At 55.3% G+C, this 23,514-nt stretch overlaps 2 protein-coding genes across 7 annotated transcripts in view; one reads left to right on the forward strand and one right to left on the reverse strand.

Moving 5' to 3' along the window:
- Positions 1–23,514, forward strand: part of NME7 (NME/NM23 family member 7) — a 196,976-nt gene that overhangs the window by 135,294 nt on the left and 38,168 nt on the right. For 2 of the 6 annotated variants that reach the window (XM_037024024.2, XM_073221543.1), the window contains exon 12: positions 882–1,116. The exons of 2 other annotated variants lie outside the window; for them this stretch is intronic. In XM_037024024.2, coding sequence (XP_036879919.2) covers positions 882–914 — 33 coding nt within the window. In that variant the 3' untranslated portion in view covers positions 915–1,116. Of the gene's footprint in view, positions 1–881; positions 1,117–5,475; positions 5,708–23,514 lie in introns of those variants that run through there. 2 more of the 6 variants (XR_012124995.1, XM_073221544.1) reach the window with 2 other exon arrangements.
- ATP1B1 (ATPase Na+/K+ transporting subunit beta 1) lies at positions 981–20,511 on the reverse strand. Its single transcript, XM_037024026.2, has 6 exons — positions 20,326–20,511; positions 16,418–16,546; positions 6,940–7,095; positions 5,759–5,943; positions 3,265–3,345; positions 981–2,372 (listed from the first exon to the last, which is right to left on the reverse strand). Exons 1-6 carry the CDS (start codon positions 20,420–20,422, stop codon positions 2,109–2,111), a joined length of 912 nt encoding a protein of 303 aa, XP_036879921.1. The 5' UTR covers positions 20,423–20,511; the 3' UTR covers positions 981–2,108.

Here is a 23,514-nt window from a genome sequence, read left to right on the forward strand (position 1 = left end):
CCTCCGTGGCTAAGGAGGCTTCTAGAACGGCTGTCCCATCTTCCACAGCTCCCTTTGCCGTATTTGGTTTAAGGGAATCATTGTTCCTCTGGTATTAATTTGACATCAGGTGATTTGCTGCTTTAGAGGCAGCGTCGTCTCAGGTATCATTTAAAGAATAAATGAAAGAGGCAGATCGGCTGGACTTCGGGTGTGGGGCAGCGAGGTGGGAGTCCCAGGTGCACTATTCTGAACCAGCAGTGCTGCCCAGAGACAGTGCCGCCTGCCCTCCGCGACGGGCGCGCTGCCCAAGGCTCTCGGCTCACACCCAGGGGCCCCTCCAGATAGGCTGCAGGCACGGAGGACCCGCTGGTGCCCAGGGGCCTGGCTCTGCGGAGTTCTGCTTACAGTAACACAACACCATGATTCTAGTCCGGCTATTTCCCAGGTTGCCTAAGCGACACCAAATCTTCAGCTCACTTATACCTGAAGAAGATTTCTCAGAAAGCTCATTTTTGTCTTTTCTCACAAAGGCTCATTTTTAAATAAGGCTAAATAAGGACTTAGGCCAAGCCATGAACCAAAAAGCAAGAGTGGACCTTCCTCATTTACTGAACTTCAAATCTTCAGTCATTAAACCATTTCTTTTCAGCTGCACTACTAACAAGTTTGACTTTTTTTTTAAAACAGATGTACTTACTGAAGCGTAGGCAGGAACCAGAATTTTGTGTTTTCTAAACTAAAAGAAGTCACCCTGCAGACTATCCCTAATCCGGAGCTTTAAAACTTCCCGGCTGCATCCCGGCCGGGTCTCCAGGGGGCCGCACCGGCCTCACCCGCACCTGTCGGCAGGTGACAGAGCCCGGCCCACGTGTGCTCATGAAATCGCGTCTGTCTTTCAGGTTCAGTACTTCTTCAAGATCTTGGACAATTAGCAGTGCAAGAAGGAAAGAAGTCACAGACGGGGGCATTCAGACAAGAGTGAGTCACACACACGAGGACTGTGTTCATCCTTTTATTGTCCATTGTTTTAACCTGACCGAGTACAAGATCAACAAGAGCGCGGTCCTCCTGGCATTATTACATGTTAGAACACGGATTCCCGCTGTAGACAACATCTAACATCAGTCTATGGGGCACTGCATTGCTTTTCATAAAGTCCAAAATAAAGATTTATTTTCAAACAAGTGACTTTGGTTTATTTCATACATTACACTTTTTCTTGCAGAAAAAAATAAAATTGTACAACTGCATAAATATAAAATTCTTCCACCATGAAAATGGTTAAAACATTCATAAAGACACAGCACCAGCACGTGATGCCTCCGGAGAAAGGAAGAGAAAAGGAAGTGTACAAAGCAAAGGGACTGGCCCTGCACAGGCCCGGGCGGCGATCCAGCTCTCGGCCGCCGCCGCGCGCGCTGGAGGACGGAGGGATGTCGGACAGCGTCCAGGACAAGCACAACACACCCCGTCACCCTTCCCTGTTCTTCTGCAGTGTCGCTTAAAGTTCAAAGGGCAGTTTCCCCGTGACAGCCCACCCCACCCCCAGCCCCGGGAAAAGAAAATACAGTGAAGACCTAACACCACAGGGAGACACTACGGAGTGTGTTAAAAATGCTCATGGATGGGCTATTATCTTGGAAAGCGCCAAACCAAAACAAGAAAGTACCATGCCAGTTTTATTCCCATTGAATATTTACACCTCAGACAGCAAACCTCGCTCACGTAAAGTAGAAAACAACGATAAAACATGGCTTGAGAAATGAGCAGAGCGCGCGCCTATAGTACTGTACACTACGGGGAACACACAGGGCGGCAATACTTCGGGGCCAAAAACACTGCTTACTACAAGGCAGTCATGGAATCATAATTTACAGTAAAATGGGCACGTCCCAAGGCTCGGTTTTTATTTTTCTTTTGTCATTTACAGTAGAATAAATATTTTGTTGCTATTGCTACACTTTAAATTTACATCCTAACCTATTAAATGCAGAAAGCTAGTGTAAAGCGTATAGATTAAGTGTAGGTCCCATACGTATAACAGTTTATTCAAGACTAGTAGGTTTTTGTTTTTGTATCTTTTTTTAACTTTTTAAATGGCTAGTAGGGAAGATTTGTGCTTGTGATCAGCTCTTAACTTCAATTTTCACATCAAAGCGTCCCTGGAATCGGTCTTTCTCACTGTACCCGATGTTCTCGCCGTGTGCCTTGCACTCGATGCGAACCTCGGTGTCCATGGTGAGGTTGGTGAACTGGACGGCCAGCAGGGGCTGCAGGTACCTGGGCTGCAGGAGCTTGCCGTAGTAGGGGTAGTACTGCAGCGGGAAGCCGGGGTAGCCGCCCAGTCCAAAATACTCCACGCTCCCAATTTTTTCCTTATCTTCATCTCGCTAAAAACCAGAGGGAAACGAGATTCTGATGGCTCACATCTTGGATCACTGTACTCACGTGCACACAGGGCCCCCGTTCTGCAGGGTGGTCTGCTGGCTCTGAGGACCCCATCACCCGGGATGTGGCCGGCTCGCCCCTCCTTCAGAGGAGGGGAAGGCCAGCGCTGAGGGACTAACACAGACCCGCTCGGACCCACGGCAGCGGGAGAAGCGGTCAGGCCAGGGGCTCCTCTCCTTGAACAGACGGAGAGACTGCGGCCAAGGCCAGCCACCCAAGCCCGCCCTCGCCTCATGCCCACCCAACCTCCTGGAAACACAGGCCCTGCAGCTGAAGCCCACTAGTGTTGGCCCATGGACAATGTGGGATCCGGTGACCCCATCGCCACAGGTTTAGCTGTTTGCCTTCATTTTCTCGTGTCCACTTTCTCGCGGAGCTAGCCTAAAATAGGACTGGCTAGGGAGTCTCTTCCTCCATTCTGCCTCACCTCTTAGGTACCGGTTTTTAGGTCTAAAGGAAACACATGCTGACTTTAAAAAGAAATGCCAGAACCACAATTTTTATGTGAAATTGTCAAAGGAAAAGATGGGCCTCAAATTTTTAACACATCGCCTGGGCCAGAGAATCACTAGTGTGGGCCTGCTCGCCTGTCAGCTCTATAAGCCACTGTTCCTCTTACATTCGGATATCTCGCTTCCCTGGTACAGTGGAGAAGCTGACATACAGTTTTATTCTTGTCACACTTTGTTCTTTTAAGGGGTTTGAGCCACTACAGCCGTACGCACCGCACTGGGCCTGGTTCCTGGAGCCGTGTTCCTGGCTGCCCGGCTGCCCGTGCGGCTCCTGCAGTGCCCCCGTCCCCCTGCCCTGCCCGCGGGAACCCCGCCTTCTTACCTTGCCTGTGCACTGGACGGGCAGGACAAAGGGGCTGTACTTCATCACTGGGTAAGTCTCCAAGGACTCATTCTTGGGAGGCTGAAAACAAAACCCACATTGGTTGGCAGCCTATAAATCACATTTTACATTTCTGAAAAATAAAACTAGTTTGCAGGCCAAACAAGTACACTGGTCACACTAAGTCATCTGCAATGACAAACCACTTGAGGGCTGCAGGATGCATGACCCCCCGCCTAAGCAGTCTGTAAAAGGTCATGTGTGATTCTGTTGAAATAAAAAATTTTTTAAGGTGCCCCAGTTCTGTGACCACTACAGTTAAGCCACGATGTGGCTCAGTCCTAAGTGGAACTGAATGGTAACGTGTCATGTCATAGTAAACTTTACTCAAGGACACGGAAAAATAAGAGCTGACTCAGAAATACTGCTCCACATTTGCTGAGGTTGTATTAGATGGAAAAGTTGGCTGACCTTTGTGTTTATAAAACTTGGGCTTTCCTCCCACACCATGAATAAATAATGCCATCCTTTTCCCTTAAGCACACCTTCTTCAAGTAGGCTACCCCACTGCTTTTTGAATCTCCAGTGGAGGCCCTGCCAATTCCGTTAGGGAAGTCCAAAATACAAAGGCAGGTGAAGGTAGCGGTGTCTTGAATGGGCCTCTTTTGAAGCGTGCGTGCACTGCAGGGCCCAGAGCACACCGGGAACCACTGCTGCCGCGGACGCCCCACGCCCTCCCTCGTGCAGCCCTGGCTCCGGCTGCCCCGGATGCTGGGAACACCTGTCCCAGGGAGGTCACTCGAGTCAGCACAGCACCTGAGTCCTGGCAGGAGATGGACACACGCAGTCTGATCAAAGGCATGCGATGGGCCACTCCCTAGTACTCCGCTGTGGAATACGAGGACGTGGCCACCTAGGCTTGGCTCTCTCGGAACTTAGTGCCAGCAACAGATCGATCTTTAAAAATATGAAGGGAAAACACTTACTGATAAAGACCCAGAATGATCCTCAGAGGGTGAGGAGGCAGGCACATTGGGTGAGGGGCTGGGAGAGCCAATCTGATGGGACGGCTGGGGACCGGGGCAGGGCAGTGAATGAGAACGCAGCAGTCGGGGACCAAGATGAGGCCAGACGGGAGGGAGGGGCAGGAAACGAGCAGGTGAACTCCTGTCTTAACAGAGTGTCTACAGGTGGGAAGAGATGTGGATTCACGACAGACCAGTGAGCCGCCTCGGGAGGGCAGACGGCTCGGCAGCCGTGAAGAGGCCTCTCAGCAGTGGGGGATTCAGGGGCACAGGCCAGGACAGCCTTCCTTCTGGCTGCTGTGCCGATCCCTTCCATGGCTAATAGCTGGCTCTGCTTGGTGAGGTTTCCCCAGCGACACGAATGCCAGCTGTGGATGTGACGCAGGGTTCTCAGCCTCACCTTCCATCACATCCTAGTCTAGGTGGGAACAGGGTTAAAAGTCCATTGAGAGGTACACTAACTTCTGTGGGAGATCCACCCAATCCGCCAGCCAGGCAACTATCCATCTACTCACCCATGTTGGCCTCTGGAGTTACAATGTATCCTCCGCTTAATGTAACTTTTCACCTCTACATTGATTATCTTTTGCAAATATTATTTATGGGTAATAAGCATTATGGAAACAAACAGTAGTATGCAATGGAAAGTTAATGACTGAGAGAGCAAGGCCCCAGACACGAAGCGCGTTTTCCCGGGACGCCGCAGCCGGCTCCTAGCAGGCCCGGCACTGTCCTCGCCAGGGCGGAGGCCACACGGGCAGCCGGGAAACACTGCTGGGGAGGGGGTGGGGCAGCCTTGCCGAAGGGCAAAGGACGGCTCTGCTCATTCGGTTCTTCAGACCTTGAATCGGTTTTATAAAAGCAACACATTTCTCCGTCTCTTAGAGAAGGACTATCATTCTCACCAAATAGTGAGCAATGGCAATTGGCCATTTTTCAGTGATCTCTGGGAACGCTTACCAATTTCAAGTTGCAGTGATACCAAAAGCCTATAGCATGGTCATCAAAGTTCAACCTAGACAGTGCCTGATTTTGCAGGGAAATCTTAATTCAGGAAAAAAAAAAAAGCTTTCTTCAGACTACCCATTTTTAAAAACTACTCTGGCTCCAAGAATGCCAAAACCGGCATAGGAGTGTACATGCAGGTGGCTTTTTGACTTATATCTTTTTCTGTGTCTGCGTTTAGAGTTCACAGTGCACAATCACATTCTGGAAGCAGAGCGCTGGACTCACTCCAGAACCGGGCTCTGCCGCTCAGAATCTCTCTGACTTTAGAAAGTGGGATGAATGACCCAGCTACGAGGGTTCCCAGGTGGACACAGAAGTGTCCGGTGTTCCTGTGCTGCTGGGGCTTCAGCACCGTCACCGAGTCTACCCCCGACACCCCGGATTCTCCTCTCCTGGCAGTTAAGTGCTCCATCCACGTGTGGACGGCCTGTCCGGGTCGTGTGACCCAAGCCGTGACTTGCCTTGGGTCTGAAGCCCAGGACCCGGTTGAGCTTTATGATGATGCACGGCTTGCCCTCTTTGTAGCCGAAGGTCTCGTCGCCGACCCCGGAGCAGTTGCCCAACCACTCGAGCTTGAACCTGCACACTTTGCGCTCTCCCCGCTCATTGTTGAACTCTCCTCGCTCTTTGATTTCACTGGGCACACCTGCGAACACAGAACACCAGTCTCACATTGCACCAACGGCTCCTTTGGTGCTGCTGAGAGGATAGGATGCTTTCTTCCTTGTCACCATTACCTGTTCTAAGACTGTCCTTTTCTGCATTACTACACTGTCTGAATTAAACAAGGATTTCCAGAAAACCCTCTCTCATCTCTTCACAGACATTAAAAGGTATTTTACCAAAAACAATGGCTGGCATATGCTTGCACACCACAGCTTCAGAGTACTCGATGAGCAGCCCGTGAAGGTTGGTCTCTGGCAGTCCTTCCCTTCCTTTAGGTAATGCGTGGAAGCCGGGAAGGACCGCTCTTGGTGGGCAGCATCATTACGCAGGCCAGCATCGGTGTAGCTCAGGAACAGACACGAGATACGAAACGTGGCTGGGAAATTCACACTCCAGGCAGCCACTGGCTTAGTGAGACTAAGAGCCGTCCTTTCTTCTCACTGGTCATTTCCTGACCCAAATGCACTCTCTTATACCTTTCATTAGCCATCCCAACCAGCGTCCCTAAGTCTCCTCTGACCATAAGCCCTCCTTGTCCAGTATCAGTGCAGTTATAGGTAATGACCAAAGGGTCCTTCTCGGGGGAGCAGGGCCTGTGCACCCATCACAGGTGGGGCATCAGAAGAAGTCTGGAAATGGGAAGAATGCTACTTCTCAAAATCAATGGGTATCAGAGAAGCAGAACTGTAATTCTAGTCCTTGGGTCCAGGTAGTAAAAAGCAGGTGTTGGGGGTGTTGTGAGAAAGGCCCCCTTCCAGCGCCTACAGCTGTGGTCAGACTTCATGCCTCCATCATTTCTTCCACCGCATCGGAGCCTGAACCCTAACACCTTCCTGCTTTAAAAAAAGAGTATGCTCACCATAAGGCCAGCGTTCAATCTTTGAATTATTTCAGGGTATCCTTTGCTCATTAAATGACAAATGGAAATGGGAAGTGAGAGGTGAGAACCACAGACATCCAAAATGAGTCTACTTACTGCCACAATCTTCAAAAATCATTTCATCCTTCTGGGCGGAATCTTTGTACTTCTCCAGGAATCTAACTATGTTCAGCACATATGCCTCGTAACTCTTGGGGTCATTAGGACGGAAGGCGATCTCGGTCTTTTGGATCTGAGGAACCTGTGTCAATCCTAGACGAGGCAGACAGGGAAACAGAGTCATCAGCAGGAAGGCGGTCAACCGAGATCATTTGAAAGCAGGTTCTCCGTCTATAAAACATACTTTGCTAATCCCACCTCGCTAAAGAGAATGGGTTAAATTCTTCTCTGTCCTGTGAAATCACCTCTCTGGCAGTTAGATTAAACACCAAAGTACCAATGGCTACGTGCTGGTATCGTGTCATTCGATTTGCCCTGCAATACTTCATGATACGCATTATCTCCATTCTAGAATGAGGACACTTGCACAGAGAGGTTAAGTACCTGGCCCAAGGTCACAGAGGAAATGGTGGAACCAGAATTCTAACCTCGTGTGCTGTACTGCAGGGCCCGTTATCTCACCAGCATGCCTACGTGCCCAGTGACAAGCATTGTATGTAGCTGGCGCCCCTTTCCCTAACTGCACAGAAAGCTTGCAGCACAGACGTCTTCCTTTATAATTCTTACATGTGGATGGACAGATGACCATCCATGCTCTGAAAAACTTCTCAGTAGTCACCTCAACTCGAGGCATTTGGGTTCTCTGCACAGTTACCATCCACTTCCCATTCTAAAGCCAAGCAGTTATCCTGAGCACGTCAAGCACCAGCCAGGATACGACTAAAGTGTGAGGACTTTCCAGACTCTTTAATGTCCAACGGCCTCTGTCACCACAAGACTTCCGAGAGAGATGTTCAAACGATGACATGGCACTATATGGGGTCGACAGGAAGAGACCCAGTCCACTGTGGTCTCATCCAAGGTTGCCGAATAGAATAAAGACGCCTGGTTAGATTGATTTTCAGATAGGCCAGGAATAATTTTTTTAAATAAGGATGTCCCAAATATTACATGGAGCACACTTAAAAAGTTATACCGGTTCACCTCAAGATATTTATTTGCTATACCAGACAGGCCTATTCTAATGCCCCTCCTGATCTGCCCTCTGCGTGTTGGCCACAGAGGGCACCTGCATCCCTCACAGAGGGCCCCAGCCTCCCCCGAGACCTGAATCACAGTCTCTGCGGATGGGACTCGAGAATCTAACATGAAGAGATCCTCAGGCACTCGGTGTGAGAACCGCTGCTTCGGGGAGTGGGACGTGAGTGGCAGGGGGGACCAGGAGCAGAGGCAGTGAGCGCGGCGAGGGGCTCGGCGAGGGCGGCGGCTGTCCCTGCTTCTAGTGCCTGAGGATGCTTTGGGCTTCCAGGCGGCTCGGTAAGGGAGGCCCAACGCCGAGGGCCGACCAGGCCAGCTCCTCCGTGCCTACCGGCTCCCGGGAGGTGCCAAGGGAGGGGACGGAGACGAGGATCCTGAGGGTTTGGGGCCAGGCCCGGGGGCTGCCAAACGACCAACTTCACGACCGACGTGAAGAGTCACTTCAACAAGGATGACAGAACCCAGGGAATTCAGGGGGAAAAGCTGTCAACAGTGACGGAAGTGAGACAAAGAGAAGCAGCAGATTTGCTCGCTAAAAAAATACTCCGTTAAAAGTAAACAAAAGCTACTACAATTAAAAATGTTTAAATGCTCACAAGTAGAAAATTGTAGACTAAAGCAATTTAAATATACTCTGCACAATTTTATTTACATCAAGTTAGAGAACTGGCATTATGATCACTTAGTGGAGAGACGATGCAATAATGGCGGATGCAGGCAACCCGGTGAGAGGCTTGCCCTGAGATTTCGTGCCGGAGGCGGTGCAGTAACCGGCTCCTCTGGGACCTGGGGAAGGCCTGCGAGGGACGGTCACTCCAGGTGGAGCCGCAGACGAGACAGTGAGTCGGGCGGGGGGCTTGCCTGGACCTGGACAGTACTCTAGGGGGTGGGGTGTTCTCTGCAGCACCTGGAGTCGGGAGAGAACGGGGCAGGAGGGGTGTCCATGAAGCCCGCGGGGCCACCGGGCCCCAGCAGTGCAGCGACCTGGAGGGCCTCTCCCGGCAAGGCGGAGAGGACGGCGGTGACCGTGGCGGGCCCCAGAGCACCGGCAGCTCCCGCCCTGGGCTCCTGCTGGTGGCAGGGGGCTGCTGGGACGGCGCCCGCGGGCGCCCAAGGCTACGGCCAAAGCTCCGCTCCTGTTCCCAGGGACTCGCGCCAGCCTGCCCTCTGGCAGGTGCCTGGCTGGTAACCAAGGGCCGACCTAGGCATACGGTGGGTAGTGCTCGCACAGTGGCACCCCTGGCCCAGGAAAGAGTCACACACGGCCAGTCTCATGTCTCTCTAGGGAGAGCACAGATTCCAAGTAACAGGGCCACAGTGATTCCCCAGGCAGCCTGCGTGTTACCACAGCAGAGACGCCGACGGAAGGTGTTTGGAGAATCTGCCTGTGCTCTGTGCAGAGCATCGGAAACTTGTGGAACTGAGAACGCAAGGGAAGTGGGCAGTTCCGTGTTGGGTGTACAGCCCGTGACTGGTACAGCTGGGGGGGCCCTGGGGCCGAAGTCCGTCCTGCCTGCCCCACTTCAAGGGGCACAGAACCTCAGGAGAGGAGCTCAGACAGACCCACCATGGGGGTCCAGCCACACCTTTCTGCCCTCTGGAGGCAGACACTTCCCCCTGGCATCTCTGGAGGAACTCAGAAGGGTGACCAAAGGAGGCCTCGGTGACCATCCTTTTCAGACACCTAACTTATGATCTAAGCATTGTCTCCAGAAAAGCAGCATAAATGGTTTGGGCTCAGGCCTGCACGTGGCTCCCCGCTCTAAACCCTCAGCCAGGGCACACGTACTCAGGTCCGGGGCCTCCCCAGTCACAGGGCGCCTCCTCTCCTTCCTCATCCAGAGCCCACTGGCCTGAAAACTCCTCCTCCTGGAAGCTGTCAGAGATCAGCTCCCTGGACTGTTCCGGCTGCTCTTGATTAGGAGAGCTCTCTGACGGGACCTTCTCCAAACCATCAGGAAAATTCCTCTTCTCAGAAGTCATTTCTCTCAAGCAATTAGGTGCTTACAAGAGGCAGATGAAGGACCCTTGACCTCGTATCTAAATCCTTTAAATTATTTACTCCACAAGATCAGATTAATGGAGGACGTAGAAATGAGACTGGATGTGGTGACTTCATCATCATTGCTGAGCCCGCACACCAACCCCTGCTGACTGGCAGGCTCACAGCCGCTTCCACACCAGCTCAGACCCTCTGAGGGTGTCACTCCCTGCACTGCCCACCCAAGAGTCTAGTTAACTGGACATGGGTGAGCTTTTTCACAGAGGCCAGACAGCAGACACCTGGTCCCTGGCTTATGGTTTCAGATTATATTCCAGAGACAGAGCCGACCTTTGGATTTCCCAGCCTTCTGAACTTGAACTGACATTAACCATGCTGAGCTTTGCCCTAATATAACTATTTGCCTAAGATTACATATTGATTATTACTTAATAAAGCCACCTAAGAGGACTGAAATAATAACTTGGATATGTGAAGCTTTAATATTTGACTTTTAGTGATTGTGTCAACTCTATATAAGATCTGGAGTTTAAGAAACAAAGCCTTTTTGCTTTTTGCTTGCATTTTAGAACCACAGTTTGTCTTTCCTGGTCCCTGTCTCTTGAGAGCCAGAGGAGGAGACGACGAACCTTGGGCTTCAGCAGGTGTTCAGGCAGGCGGGGGAGCTGGCAGGGGAGAGAGCAAGGGAAAGGAGAGAAAAGAAAGGCTTTTCCTTAAGAAGTATTTTGTTTCCAGTTTGCCTTATAATGTGGCAAGTTTATCATTTCTCCATCTACGTGTGGGTTTTAAGTATGTAAACTCTTAGAATGCAACCATTTTAACCTTGTAGCAGTTACTCAAGTGAATTCAGAGCTCAGCTGCTGGTACCTGTCTGTCATTTAATACATTCCACAAGTCGCTAGACCAAACACTCTAAATAGGCATCGTTTTCCATAAACCTCCCGGGCATCCGTGTGACTAACAAGGGCGCCAGTGGCAAAGAAACGCTTATACATGCGGCCGCACACACATCCTGTGTCTTCCGTACATTCCAAGTTGAAAGTACTTTCCAATTAAAAACAAAGGTGGTATGATTTCACGCACAAACTCTTACATGCCTTTGTCCACATATATACAGACAGATGCAATTTCTCCTCCTTCAAGTGCCACTAAGATATTTATGGGGTTTGATTTTGGTTTTGATCTTTAGCTCTGCAGAGTTCGCATCAATTTACCTAGCAGAATACAGGGGCACTTCCCTGCGATCTGGAAATGGTACCTTAGCCTCACCTTCTGCCTAAAGCTCAGCGTTTGCCAGTGGCCTGGGGCGGGGGGCAGTCAATCCCCTGCCTCTGGGCCAGGTCACACCTGCACCTCCCGTGTACCCCCCTTTGAAGACTTTGAAAGATTAGTTACTGGGCTTTCTATACAGTCAACAGGGTGTTCAACAGCCCTTGGTGTCTGGGAATCTCTTCTTCCATCTAAGCTACATGCCATGTGCTCTGGTGGGAAACCTGCTGTCATCAGATTTTTTCTTAATGTTGTGTATTTTCATTTTCACAAGAACAGAACTATTAAGTTCAGGAGATCTGTCCAAGAAGCCCATGTCATTTTGTAAGGACATTATCTTTGATATTTATTATAACTCATAATCGTGCTTCTTCTCAATAAAAGATACCACTTTTATGATGGGAAAATACAAACAAATGGCCCATTGTTTGTTTGTCCTAGTTTCCATTAATCATGTTTCTCTGTTGAAGCCAAACTGAAGAACAAGCATAGATGGTATATTACGTCTATGTATATATAAAACATAACACTGGCTAAGTGACTGATACTCTGAAATAAGACATATTATACATGACATCACTGATGTCCACCATGCACGTATGTGGGAAAAGATGTACTTTTCTGCTTGGAACCAGTGGATAATACACCCCTGTTCCGTCCATCTCCCAGCTCCTCTCTCCCGTCTGACGGGCCCTCAGGCCAGGGGGCTGCGAGGAGGGCGCTGAGCAACGCAGACACTGTGCAACCCACCACATTTTCCACAGCAGAAACGGGGCCGTGCGCGGGGTGCACTCCTCTCCCACGGAGCCCTTCCCTTGGTGCGGCACAAAACCTTAATGAAGCTTTACAGATTCGGTATTTCCCCCCCGCCCCCACTACCCTCCATGGAATTTGTTACCTGGTCCGATTTATAAGGTCTCTGCTCTGCTCACGCATCAAGAATGAGTCCACAGAGTAAGACTCATTTTTCTGTGGCTCCAAGAACGTTTACGTTGGCTGTCAGGCTTCTTGTGTACCCAAGAGCTGACCTGTGAGTTGTACAGTGGTCTTTGGAGATGAAGAAGTGGCAGCATGGGCAGGCGGGACACTAAGCCAGACAGGAGGGAGGTTCACAGCAGTAAGACCTGGAATCGCCACCCAAAACCCTGTCCTAAACTCAGTCTGGGCGTCAGCTCCGGGAACTCCTAACCGCCACCAGTGCCACAGCACCGGAGCCTCCAGCACGATGGGCGGGTGGCCAGACAGCACCTGTGTCATCGCGTCGGCGCACAGACGACAGATCACTGGACTCTAGGTGGAAATGAGGGAAAACCTCTTGGCCCTGGGAGGTAACAGCTCCTCAAAGTGTAAGGCAGCCAGACATTCCCAGCACCCTCCTTTGAAATATAAGTGAAAAAGAGTCATACGTGATGGCGTTTTTACAAAAATGAGCAGTTCTGAGATCAATACGATGGCCTCTCAGGATTTCTGCCTGACCATGCTGAGAGTCCGATTCCAACCCCTTACACCCTGCGGATTCCGGGACCGGCGAGTTCCCTCCCACTCGGGGTCAAGTCCAAACTGCCGCTGCCATGCGGCCTGAGGTCTCCGCCCGCCCCAGCCCCTCCTCGGTGCTGGTCACCACGGATGCAAGAATATAAGCCTTTTCAAGTGAATTCTTCCAGCACCGAGCCATCCTTCCTTCCCAGCCAAACCAAGTGGCGCAGCCTGAAGGGGAAGGACAGGGCATGACACCTGTACCTGCTCACCAGGAAGCGAGGTGCTGGGAAGCCCCTGACCTGTGACTGACACTGGGTGACCCTCATTTCCTCCCCTGCTGGCAGCCTGACCGGCAGGGCCAACCAGGGGTGGCGGGTGGCATTACCAGCATGAGAAGAGGAGCCGCCCGCCTCTCCAAGCTTTCTTAGGGGGGCCTCCCGGGGGACAGGCCTGGCAGGGCTGACCCCACGAGTACGGCGGGTATTTTAAAGGGTGAGATTACAGAACAAACACCAACCATGCGCTGAAATCCACCTAAAAAAGTGTTTGCTAATCCAACTTCTACCAAATGCCTTTCACGGAGCTAAGATTCTATTCACTTTGTGAAAACACAGGCATTCAAAGCGCCCGTGAACTGCCGACCCAAAGCTCACGTGGAGATTCCGAGGTCGGTGTCCAGAGGGAGAGCCCTGCTTTTGGTGGGAGAGGCGGCTGCCCGGGGCCTGGCCACCTCACGTACTGTTCACCCATCACCTAAGCCTCCCCAGGCGTCACCCCCGTTTGCAGATGAGAAAACTGAGCCTTGTGAGGCAGGAAGCACGTGGGGTGGAGGAGCCAGCGCCCCTCGGGGCAGCTTTACTGTGGACCTGTGGGTACGGCTCACCAACCCTGTGGCTGGTTTCATACTGAGGTTAGGCAAAGTCAAACTGCCAATAATCAGCTATTTTTGACCCACAAAAACAGCAATTTAATTGTCCAAACCTAATAATGCCCACTGAAGCCCTAGCCCCATGCCTTCGGGCTGAATGGGCAGATCCGTCCCCAGGTCACAGAGCAGCAGGACCAGGTGGGGAACGTCACCCACACCGAAGGCCTCAGGCCAAGAGGCTGCCCGCCACCCGCTCTCCTGAACTTCCACTTCAGTTCTCTAACATGGTCGTACGTGAGACTCTCCAGTTCAGCCTGCCGGCTTATCCCATACCAGAGACACACAGGGCCAAACACCACACAGTGCCACTGAGTCCAGGGGCCCCCGTTCACACATGCTACTTAGAAGACCCAAGTGCACGTGTCCAGCGTGCAGAGGGCAGTCAGACCCAGTCGGGCCGGGTTTCTGTCCACGTCTCAAATTCAGTTAATAACTGTGCCGTTACCTGGCTTTCTAAGCCCGTCACATGCACTGGGTGCATTTAACTGAAATATTTCAATTCTGCAGGCTTCGAGATACTCCCTGAAGGCAAAACACCACCATGTATTCTACACACATGTTCAGTCTGGACTGAAGGAACAGCTGGCATGTATCCAAAATAGAAATGCTAAGGTCTGCTCCGAAATATGCCAAGGGGGTGCAGTGAGGGTCCCTCAGACCCCTCGGGGCAGGCAGCCCACAGTGGCACTTCCTGGCAGCCAGGTCCTCTGCTCCCAGGGGGGTAAAATGGGGCTTGGCCTGGCCTCCCCTGGCAGGGCGACGGGTGACGGCGGGCGGGGGGGGGGGGGAGCGAGGAAAGGGTGACGGGAAGGACGGCGGGCACAGGACAGGCAAGGCTGAGAGGCACTCTGCCTGCGGCTCAGACCAAAGGGCTGGAACGCTATTTCCAGGATGAGCCGCCAGCATTCCTCTGGAGAGGTGGCCGTTTGTCAGGTCGGCCCAACCACCGTGAGGACACCCAAGTATAGGTGCTGAGAAGGTGTCTTTAGGAAGGGGCTCGAAGGCAGGGAGGGGACGGGAAGAAACGGAGCACCTCGGCCAGATGTTCCAGGCAAGCTTGCTAGCAAGTCTCTGCTTAAAAGGTCCTGCCCGTTGGCCATTTCTTTTTGAGAGTGAAACTTCCCTTTCTGCAATGAACTTGAAGAAAAATGTTAATTTTACGAAAGGTTGATTCCCCAAAGTTTATACAGTCCAGGAGCAATTTTTAAATCTAGGAAATCAAAGTAAATGATTGACTTTGTGACCTCTGAGTGTAAGAATTATTATAAAACAGCATTATGATTGAAAGCTTTTCAGTGGAAGAAAGAAAAAGAAGATCCACACAGATGTAAATTACAACTACGAACGCTACTGTAGGAATTCTAATAGAAGAGGTCAGGAAAAGACACCCCATGCCCTCCTGTCACGGAAGCCAGGGCACAGCATGTTTGTTTAGGACCCTGAGCTTCTTGGCACAACAGAACTTCTGCTTTAACCTCCCCAGAGAGCCACCTCCCTTCTGGGAAACAGGTGCTGGTAACTGTGGAGGGAGCAGGTTTAAGTCATTTTATAAACTTAAAAGTTTTGTTTTTCCACTTCCCAAATTCCCTAGAGATCTAAATTCCTCAGGAAATCTTAGGTTTTTCTCGCTGGACAGGAATATTCGACTCGGGCCTAAGTGACAGTTTGCCGCCTCCACAATCTGAGGATTCTCTTCGGCGAGTCCTGCTCACCCCCAGGGAAGAGGCAGCCGTGACGCGTCTCCAGCAGGCGGCTGCGCCCGACCCAGGCCGCTCAGCGCCGTGAGGAGGCCTCGAGACTGTCACCGGACACGGCCACTGCGACACCACTGCCAGGGAAGGCAGAGTGGGGACGCTCACAACACCCCCAGCGGCAGGGTCAGGCCTCCAGGAGCTGAGGACCCGGAGCCGTGTGAGGACAGTGCGTACAATCCCAGGCGGCTGTTTCGCTGCCCACCGCTTCTCTCAGCCACGGGGGTAACGGCAGTGGGCCTTCCCTGGGGTGTCCTGGCTGGTGTGGACATGCCCAGCTGCTCCATGGACGGTCACCCAACACTGAGCACCCAGATCTGGCCCAGGCTCGGTGGCAACCTCGGTGTCCATGCACTTACCAGGGACAGTCAAGCTGCAAAGTGGACCCAGTAAACAGGACTCCTATTAAACAAACAGCTGCAGATACTGAGAAGTGCAGAGAGAGCATGCCTTTGTTCAAGGTCAAACACAGGTCAAGAGCAGGTGGGAAATGGGCCCCTGCCGTCCCAGCTCCTCTCTCTCAGTGGTTAGCCATCAACCCAAAAAATGAGTTTGTCTTTCAAAGGAGGAGCCACAGCGGTTTTCCAGAGGCTTTATCTGCATCCAAGGCCCCCTAAGGTGAGGGGCAGGGAGGCCCTGGAACGCTCCTGCCGACCAGCCCCCGTGCAGGGGTGAGCAGGCAGCCCCGCCAGAGGCCACAGCCGAGCCCGCAGGCCAGCAGGAGGCAAGGCAAGGGGCAGGCTCCCCGGGGCAGGGCCGGACGGTCCGTGTCTGCCTACAGTGCGGCTGGGGGCCCGGACGCAGCCCGGGGAGGGCCTGCTTCCCTCGCAGGCTTGCTTTCACACCACACCACAGACAACTGCCAAGAGAATTTCTTCTCAATTAAAAAAGTGACATATTTTCCCTCTGGAAGAACTAAACTCATTCACTCATTCACATGCATTTTACCTGGCGGGGCCACGCGGTCCTGGTAGGTGGGCTTGAACTCGCTGATAGTGAGCAGCATCACTTGGATGGTTCCGATGAAGATGCCAGCCAGGCAGCCGTAAAATATGACGTAGAACAGGAGGATCTTAACTGCAAGGAGGACAGACATGAGGCTTGAGGCGGCCCCAGCCCAGGACAAGGCGCCCCTTTCCCTGTCCCGGCTTGCCCTTCAGCCTGTGTCCAGAGCTCCCTCGCCCACCCGACGGGGCACCACCAGGGATGCGCAGCCCGTTTCGGCTAGCAGGAATTTTCAGGTGGAACCAGGATTCTTTCATGGAAATACTCCTTTCCCTAACTTAAAAAAAAAGTCCCATAGGTCACCAGTAAAGTCTGGGCTGGGCTGTGCGCCTAGCACCGCGCTTCGAATGTTGACAACGTACTCCCTTAAGAAACACGTCACGTTTTCTTTGCTCGCTTATCCTGACATTTCAATATGCCGCTGCTTCGCCAGACACTCACGTGCCTGCGAGTTCTATGCTGTGACAGCGCTGAACGCCGAGAAGCCCAGCGCAGCCCTTGCTCCCTGCCGCCCCTCCCCACCTCTGCTCTGCACTATGCCTAGCACGCTGTCTCTCCCTTCAGGGGCACCAAGGGGAAGGGGGCAAAAGGAAATCCTACAGGAAAAATGGCAAGTACATTTTCATTTCATCTTCCAACTGCCTTAACGAGCGTCATTCCCTTTTCCCCACACTTGATGGGACAGAAGCCGAGAAGCTACAAAAGCAAAAAAAAAAATAAACAGAAAACAAAGGCCATGAAGCCCGTGGGGCTGAACGAGGCTCTCAGGAGCTGGTTTCGGGGTCACCTCCCAGCCAGCTGCACGGTAACAGGCTGTGCAGGACAGCGCCCAGCAGCCCTGGCCAGCCGGGCCACTCTGGGAAGGCAGCGGTGACAGAGTGCCGTGGGCCACCAGGTCCGGAACGTGACTGCAGAGAGGAGCCCTGGGTTACCCCAGAAGACCTCGGGGCCCGGGCATTAAGTGTGGGGTTGGGGCTGCAGGCTCCAGAACAGCCTCCCTGAGAGGGGCAGCAGGGGGGCCCCCAATGCACATGGGGACCCCGCCGCCCGGCCCAGCCCTCCCCTCAGCAGACACATACTTAAGGTAAATTGTGCTACAGAGTTGCTGGAACTAGCATGACACACACACAAAATCACACCAGAATGTCTGATTGTCGCCTTTCCCCTCTCAGAAAAACAGGGAAAAGGCACAGCTGCCAGCACAGATGAGGGAACAGGAAGACCGTAACCCAGAGACGGCCGCCCACCATCATGCCCGCCAGCAGGACGGGGGTTAAGTGCTGCATCGGTATCCAAGCAGCAGTAGGCCAATGGCTGGGCTGTGACGTCAAGAGATCTGGAAAATTTTTCCAGTGACGGCTCCTGAGAGGTGCGGGAGTCGGTAGGGCACTGCCAGGAGGGAGCCGTTGCAGCCTGCCTTCTGGTGCCCCCCAGCCTCGGTGCTCTTTGCCACCCTTCCTCCCACCACGGGGACATCTCTGTAACTCACTCTGTGGACTCCAGATACCCAGTTCTAACAACATTGAGAAGGCACGTAACCAAGGCTGCGATTCGAAATATAAATAGTGACGGGAAAACCAGCCCTTCTGCAAGCACACCCCTCAAGAAGATGCACCTTTCCACTCTGCCCGACACAGCACCCTAAGAGAAGGGAGGGATTTTTTCTTTTGCTCTGAGATGTTACTGAGCAGAATCCCCCGGGGTTAGGGCTGTGAGGCTGCCTGGTTAGCAGAAAACAGGCAGGTCTGGGGGGGGAGGGGGGGGCATGTGCGGTGGGCTCACCTGCATGGGCCACTAGGGGCAGCTCAAAAAGAAAGGGGGACAGAATGCACCACCGGGACCGGCCAGGGAACACAAACGGGGAGCTCTAGGGGCACCTTGCTTGCCTTCTAAGCAATTTCTCTTTCTTTTAAAAAAAATTTTCCAGTTTAAAAAAAAAAGTACTCTTCAGAGGGTCACACGCAGAGGAAAAAATGGCCACTGGGCCCAGCAGTTCCCAGGAAAACCTACCAATGCCCGTATGGAGTTAATAAAAAGCTGGAAGCACAAGATGGTCCGCATGCTGCGGTTCCCTGGCAGGTGACAGGCGAGACCCCTGCGTCCATCTTGGTGACAATCTACCTACAGGCAAAGCCGAGCCAAGGGCACTCCGCCCTCGCCCCAAGGGCACCCGTGTTGGCCCAGTACTGCAGAGGCGGCATTTTCTCCAGAGACGGCAACTGCTGCCACTGTCTCTGCCCAAGAGAAGCTCTGACGTTCCTCATGGAGCCGGGAAGGGGCAGACATATTAGCACAAAATCAAAACGGGATTTTTAGCCCTGCACCTGCACCTTGGAAAACATAAGGAAAGATGGGTCCCGCACATGACCGGCACCTTGCTGGGTGTAGTGTGAAGACACAAATATTCACACAAACGTATACACACACTCTCACATGCAGATGTTGTCTCACTAAATGCCAGCTTACAGTCGCTCCCTACAGCCTTACCGTCTAAAGCAGACACTATTCTGGAATTGGAATGCGGAAAGAAATACATTTTACGGTGGAGAGGGAGCCAGAGCAGGTCAAAGTCCACAGTCCGCGTGCAGTCGGTGCGGGGCCCCGGGCCGTTCCGAGGGTGAGGTCAGACCGGCGGGGTGGGAGCCTCCAGCGCATCTGGGGGCAGGGGCCCGACCCGCAGCGCACCCCGCCTCCCCACCCCGGGCCTCACTGGAGTCACAGGAGTTGCTAGGAGACGGCCCTGGCCGGGAGCCCTTCACCCTGTGCTCTTCAGGTTTGCCCTTCCGCATTAAAAAAAAGACAGAGCCGTCTCCACGTGGGAGAAACTATAGCAAAAATCCACTGAAGAACGTACTCTCCCCGAAATAAAGTAAAATGTACAAGCTAAGAAGCCATTTTTTTAAAGACCTGCATTTGACATGGCTCAGGGTACCTATGCTTTCCATAAAACCCTGGAAGGAGGTTTCACCTTGACTAACCTTGGGGTGTGATGCATGATTAACCCTTTACTTTTCCATCAAGAGAGCCCCACCGCAGGCTGCGGGATTTTTTCCTTCACAAAAACCCTATATTCCAGCTTCCTCCAATTCAAAATGTCAGCCAAGCCTTATTTCCCTGACTCATGGTCCCGCCGATGCCCACGGCCCCCCTCAGCCAGGAACAGCGCGCCAGCCCCCACCAGGGACCCCGCGGCGGCTGCAGTGGTGGCGATGCGATGGGGGGGGCGGGGAGGCAGTGATGGAGGGGGCCCCCCTCCTTACCGCAGTCACGACGCTCATAGACTTGCCTACAACTCTGCCCTTCAAAATGACCTTTTGGGGGAAAAAATACCACCCTTCCGGTGCAGGGAGGTAGAAAACAGCAGGGTGTCTGATTTTCAATGGGAAGAAAGAGACAGTCCGTCCAGCCAGGCAACAGGCTGCCCCTAACCACGTACGACGGGCATCTGCCGCCTCCGCGCCCTTTACTCCGCAGCGGCCCAGGCCGCGACCCTGCTGCATCTGCCCGTGTGCCACCCGAGCCCACCAGCCCCTGCGGCGCGCCGGGGCCGCCCGGGCCATGTGTGGGCCTGGTGATGCGGGGCCGGTCACGGGGAGACACTGCAGGGTGGATGCCCCCGGCCCGCCTTCTGGGGCGCCCTCTCGGACGGGAAGAGGGGCTACCACCCCCTCGCCTGCGTCCCACTGCCCTCCTGAGGTCGTCTCGGCCTCAGCCCTCATTGTCTGGGACTTGGGCCGGGGGCTCCGGCGAGGCTCGAGGCCGCGCCCGCACCGGCCCGCCCCCGGCGCCCGCAGCCCGCCCTGCGCAGGGGCGCGCCTCCGGGAGGCCCGGGGCGGCGGGCCCGCACTTACACCAGCTGCCGCCGGTCCTGCCCAGGAACTCCTTCTTCTCCGAGTTCCAGATGAATTTCTTCCAGCTGCCCTCCTCCTTGGCTTTTCCGCGGGCCATGGCGGCGGGTCAGCGCGGGGGCTCCGGCGGCGAGCGGGCTGCGGCTCTCCGGGTGCCAGGCGCGCGGCGGCGCGGGGGCGGGGCGGCACCGCGGGCCGGGCGGCTCCGAGCCCGCACCTACCGGGCGCACGGCCCTCGCCGCTGTCCGGTCCGCACGCGCCCCTCTTGCCCTTGGGGGCTTCGGGGGCTCCGCGAACCCGCAGCTGCCACTCCCGCTGCCGCTCGGGACGCGAGCTGTGCCCCGGCCTCCGGCGAGCTCCGCGGAGACAGGCAGCGGCAGGACAGAGCCGGGGGACGGTTGGGAGGCGCGCGGGGACGGAACACGCGCGCCTGCCGCTTGCTAGAAATTGGGGAGGGCGCGCGCCCGGCCTTTACTATATAGCGCCCCGCGGCCGCCCGGAGCCCCGCCCACTAGCGGCGCGGAAGACCAATCGCCAGCGGAGGGCGGGGCCTAGAGCCCGAGGGGGCGGGCACGGGGCTGGCACAAAGGACGGCGGCGGGGGACGGGCAGAGGGGGCGGCGGAGGCGGAAGAGGGTTGCGTGCGGCCGCGGGCCGGGGGCGCGCAGGACGGAGGGGCGGGCAGAGGGGCCGAGGATGCGCGCGGCGGAGGGAGGAGGGCGAGTGTGCGGCGCGCAGTTCCCTGCGCGCGGGCCCGCCTTGCCTGGTGGGGCGCTTTGCACCTGGTCGGGCGCCCCGCAGGCGCCCGGGAGCCCCGTCCGGCTGTCGGATCCCCCTCCTTGCCCGCCTGCTCTGGCCCGCGCGCGGCCTCCCTCGCCGCAGTGCGCCCTCCGAGGCTGGCGGGGGAAGGTCACGCCGGGACGCGGCAGCTCGCGGCTCTGCCCGGCCCCGCCCTCCCTCGCGCGCCTGCACCTGCCGCCCCTCGGCGCTCCCCGCCGCTGCGGCCGCGGTTCCGGCCCTTGCCTCTCCTTGCAGCCCGGCTTCCGCCTGCCGGGCTGCGTCCCTGTGGGCGGCCTGAACCACCTCAAGCCGGACAGATGCCAGCGCTGCTACGAACCCGGGCTGGGAGGGCCGGGAGGTGCGGGAGGCCGGCCAGGCGCTGTGCGTGGCGGCTCAAACCGGTCTAGACCCCGGGCGACGATGTCTGCGTGTGACCCGGCCACCGGGGACTCCCCGAGCTGAGCGGGGGGCTGGGATTCTCACGAGTGTGTATGGCCCGTGCCAGCCCCGACCACTTTGTTGGGCAGTAAAAGACCTGGGGCCAGAAGGGCTGGGGAGACCCGACGCAAGCGGCAAGACGTTGCCCGGAGTCGCCCTTGGCATCGCTTATCCCCTGTTGCTGAAAAGCCGGGCTCCTCGGTTGCCGCTCTGCTGAGCCCCTGCATGGGCTCCCGCAGCCGCCCGGGGCTGTGACACAGCAGAAACCGGCGCGGGTGCCTCTGCAGTCCCGGCGGAGAAGCGCCGTCCCCAGGGGGCAACAGAGCCCGTCGTGGAAACGGAGGTTTCCCAGCGCGCCCATCCCGGCCTCCCCGCTCTCTCCGAAGCCCACCGTGAAAGCCCAGGAACAGGCCGGAACCGACGAGAACGAGCCTTCCCATGACCCTTCCCACGGCCCACCTGCAGGACGGCGCAGGCCTGAGCGGCTCCGGGGCTCAGGGGGGCACAGCCATGTCCACTCCACCCCAGAGGGGCTGCCCCTCCCAGGGCTCTGTCCAGGGCAACGTGGGGGCAGTGCTGAGAAGGGAAGCCACCCCCACCCCGCTTTGCCCCTGTAGCGTTTAAGTCGCTAAAGCCCCAAGCTGGTGGGAGAGCCGCGGGAAGGCAGTGCACAGGCGGGTGGGGGGCACAGGGGGTCCGGCCCTGTTCGCTCCGGCAGGGGGAGCTTCCAGCGGCCCTTGCACCGGGACGGGGATGTTCCTGCGCCCAATGCGCGTGGGGGAGGAAAGCCTGCGGGCAGAGCCAGGAGGACAGGAAGAGGCAGGAGTGGGGGGGGGGACGGCCTGGACCCCTGGCTGGGGGTGGGGGGGCTGCTGCCCTCCCCACCCCCGCCCGTGGTGTTCGTCTCTCTTCCGTCCCCCGTCTCTCCGTTTCTCTCTGCCTCTTCCAGGAGCATGTGGTAAAACAAAGTGTGTGAAGGCTCATGGTGACAGATTTTTAATCAGAACCCCCATTTTTCTTAAAAAAGAGATATTCGCCTTAGCTTTCTAGGGTAAATGCGGCGAATGCCAAGTAGACCTCGCCTGTGTCCGGCAAGGCTGTGCCTTCTCTCGGCCACCCACTGTCTTCCTCTGCAGATCTCACCCCCACCCCTGCCCCACGCAGCCTCGCCTCCCAGCACGTTGGCCGGCCCCAGGTCCCTGCAGCTCCTGAGGGCTGTGCCCCCACCGTCCGCGCAGCACCTCGCTCTAAGCCAGCCTCCCCCAGGCTTCCTGGGGACCCCCGTGTTTCCGCCGGAACCTGGTATTGCCTCTAGAGAACATGATCCCAGCCCTGGGGCAGCCAGGTGCAAACTCCACCTGCCCAACCACTGGCCCACCTAGGACTGTATCCCCGCCCGACGGCTAGTAGCGGGGCGCAGGGCAAAACCCCTACATGCACACCCCAGCTCCAGTGGTGCTAGCCCAGTGACCCGCGCCAGTCACCTGTTCCCTCTGGGGGGCACCCTCACTTGTAAAACTGGAGCGAGCGATGCGTTGTCACAATGATTAAACAGGAGATGTGGGAAAGTGCTAAGCACCGAGCCTGGTGCATTGGAGAGCTGTTAAGTCGCAGGTTTAGTTATAATCAGCTGCTTCCATTTGACCTTGTCTGACCTTGGAGCTGTTGCTATGACTTTGCCCCCTTCCAGCTCTGATTCCCACCCCCTGCCAGGACTCCACATTCCCGGGGAAGGTCACCCTGACTAATTCCCACCCTCTGTGCCACCTTCCCCTTGGCTTTCCAACCTGCTTCCTGCTCGGTGACCTCTTCTAACTCAAGTCACGAAGGAGCACACCCTGTCCCCTGGCTGGGCTGGGCTGGGCCGGGCTGGGCTTTTGTTCTGAGGCCCCTTCTGTGGAGGGTGCTGCTGCAGCAGGTTGGAAGCGGAAAGCGTGTGCTTTTCTAGAAGGGGGGGTGGCTCTGGCAGGTGGAG

This window comes from Manis javanica, chromosome 14 (assembly GCF_040802235.1).
Source record: "Manis javanica isolate MJ-LG chromosome 14, MJ_LKY, whole genome shotgun sequence".
Classification (NCBI taxonomy): Eukaryota; Metazoa; Chordata; class Mammalia; order Pholidota; family Manidae; genus Manis; species Manis javanica.

Coding starts and splice junctions, on each gene's coding strand:
- ATP1B1 (XM_037024026.2), bottom strand. CDS start 20,422: ATGGCCCGCGGAAAAGCCAAGGAGGAGGGCAGCTGGAAGAAATTCATC. Junction 7,096..16,417: donor GGACCGCGTGGCCCCGCCAG/GTAAAATGCATG, acceptor TGCCTCGTCTAG/GATTGACACAGGTTCCTCAG. Junction 3,346..5,758: donor TCCTGGGCTTCAGACCCAAG/GCAAGTCACGGC, acceptor TTTTGTTTTCAG/CCTCCCAAGAATGAGTCCTT.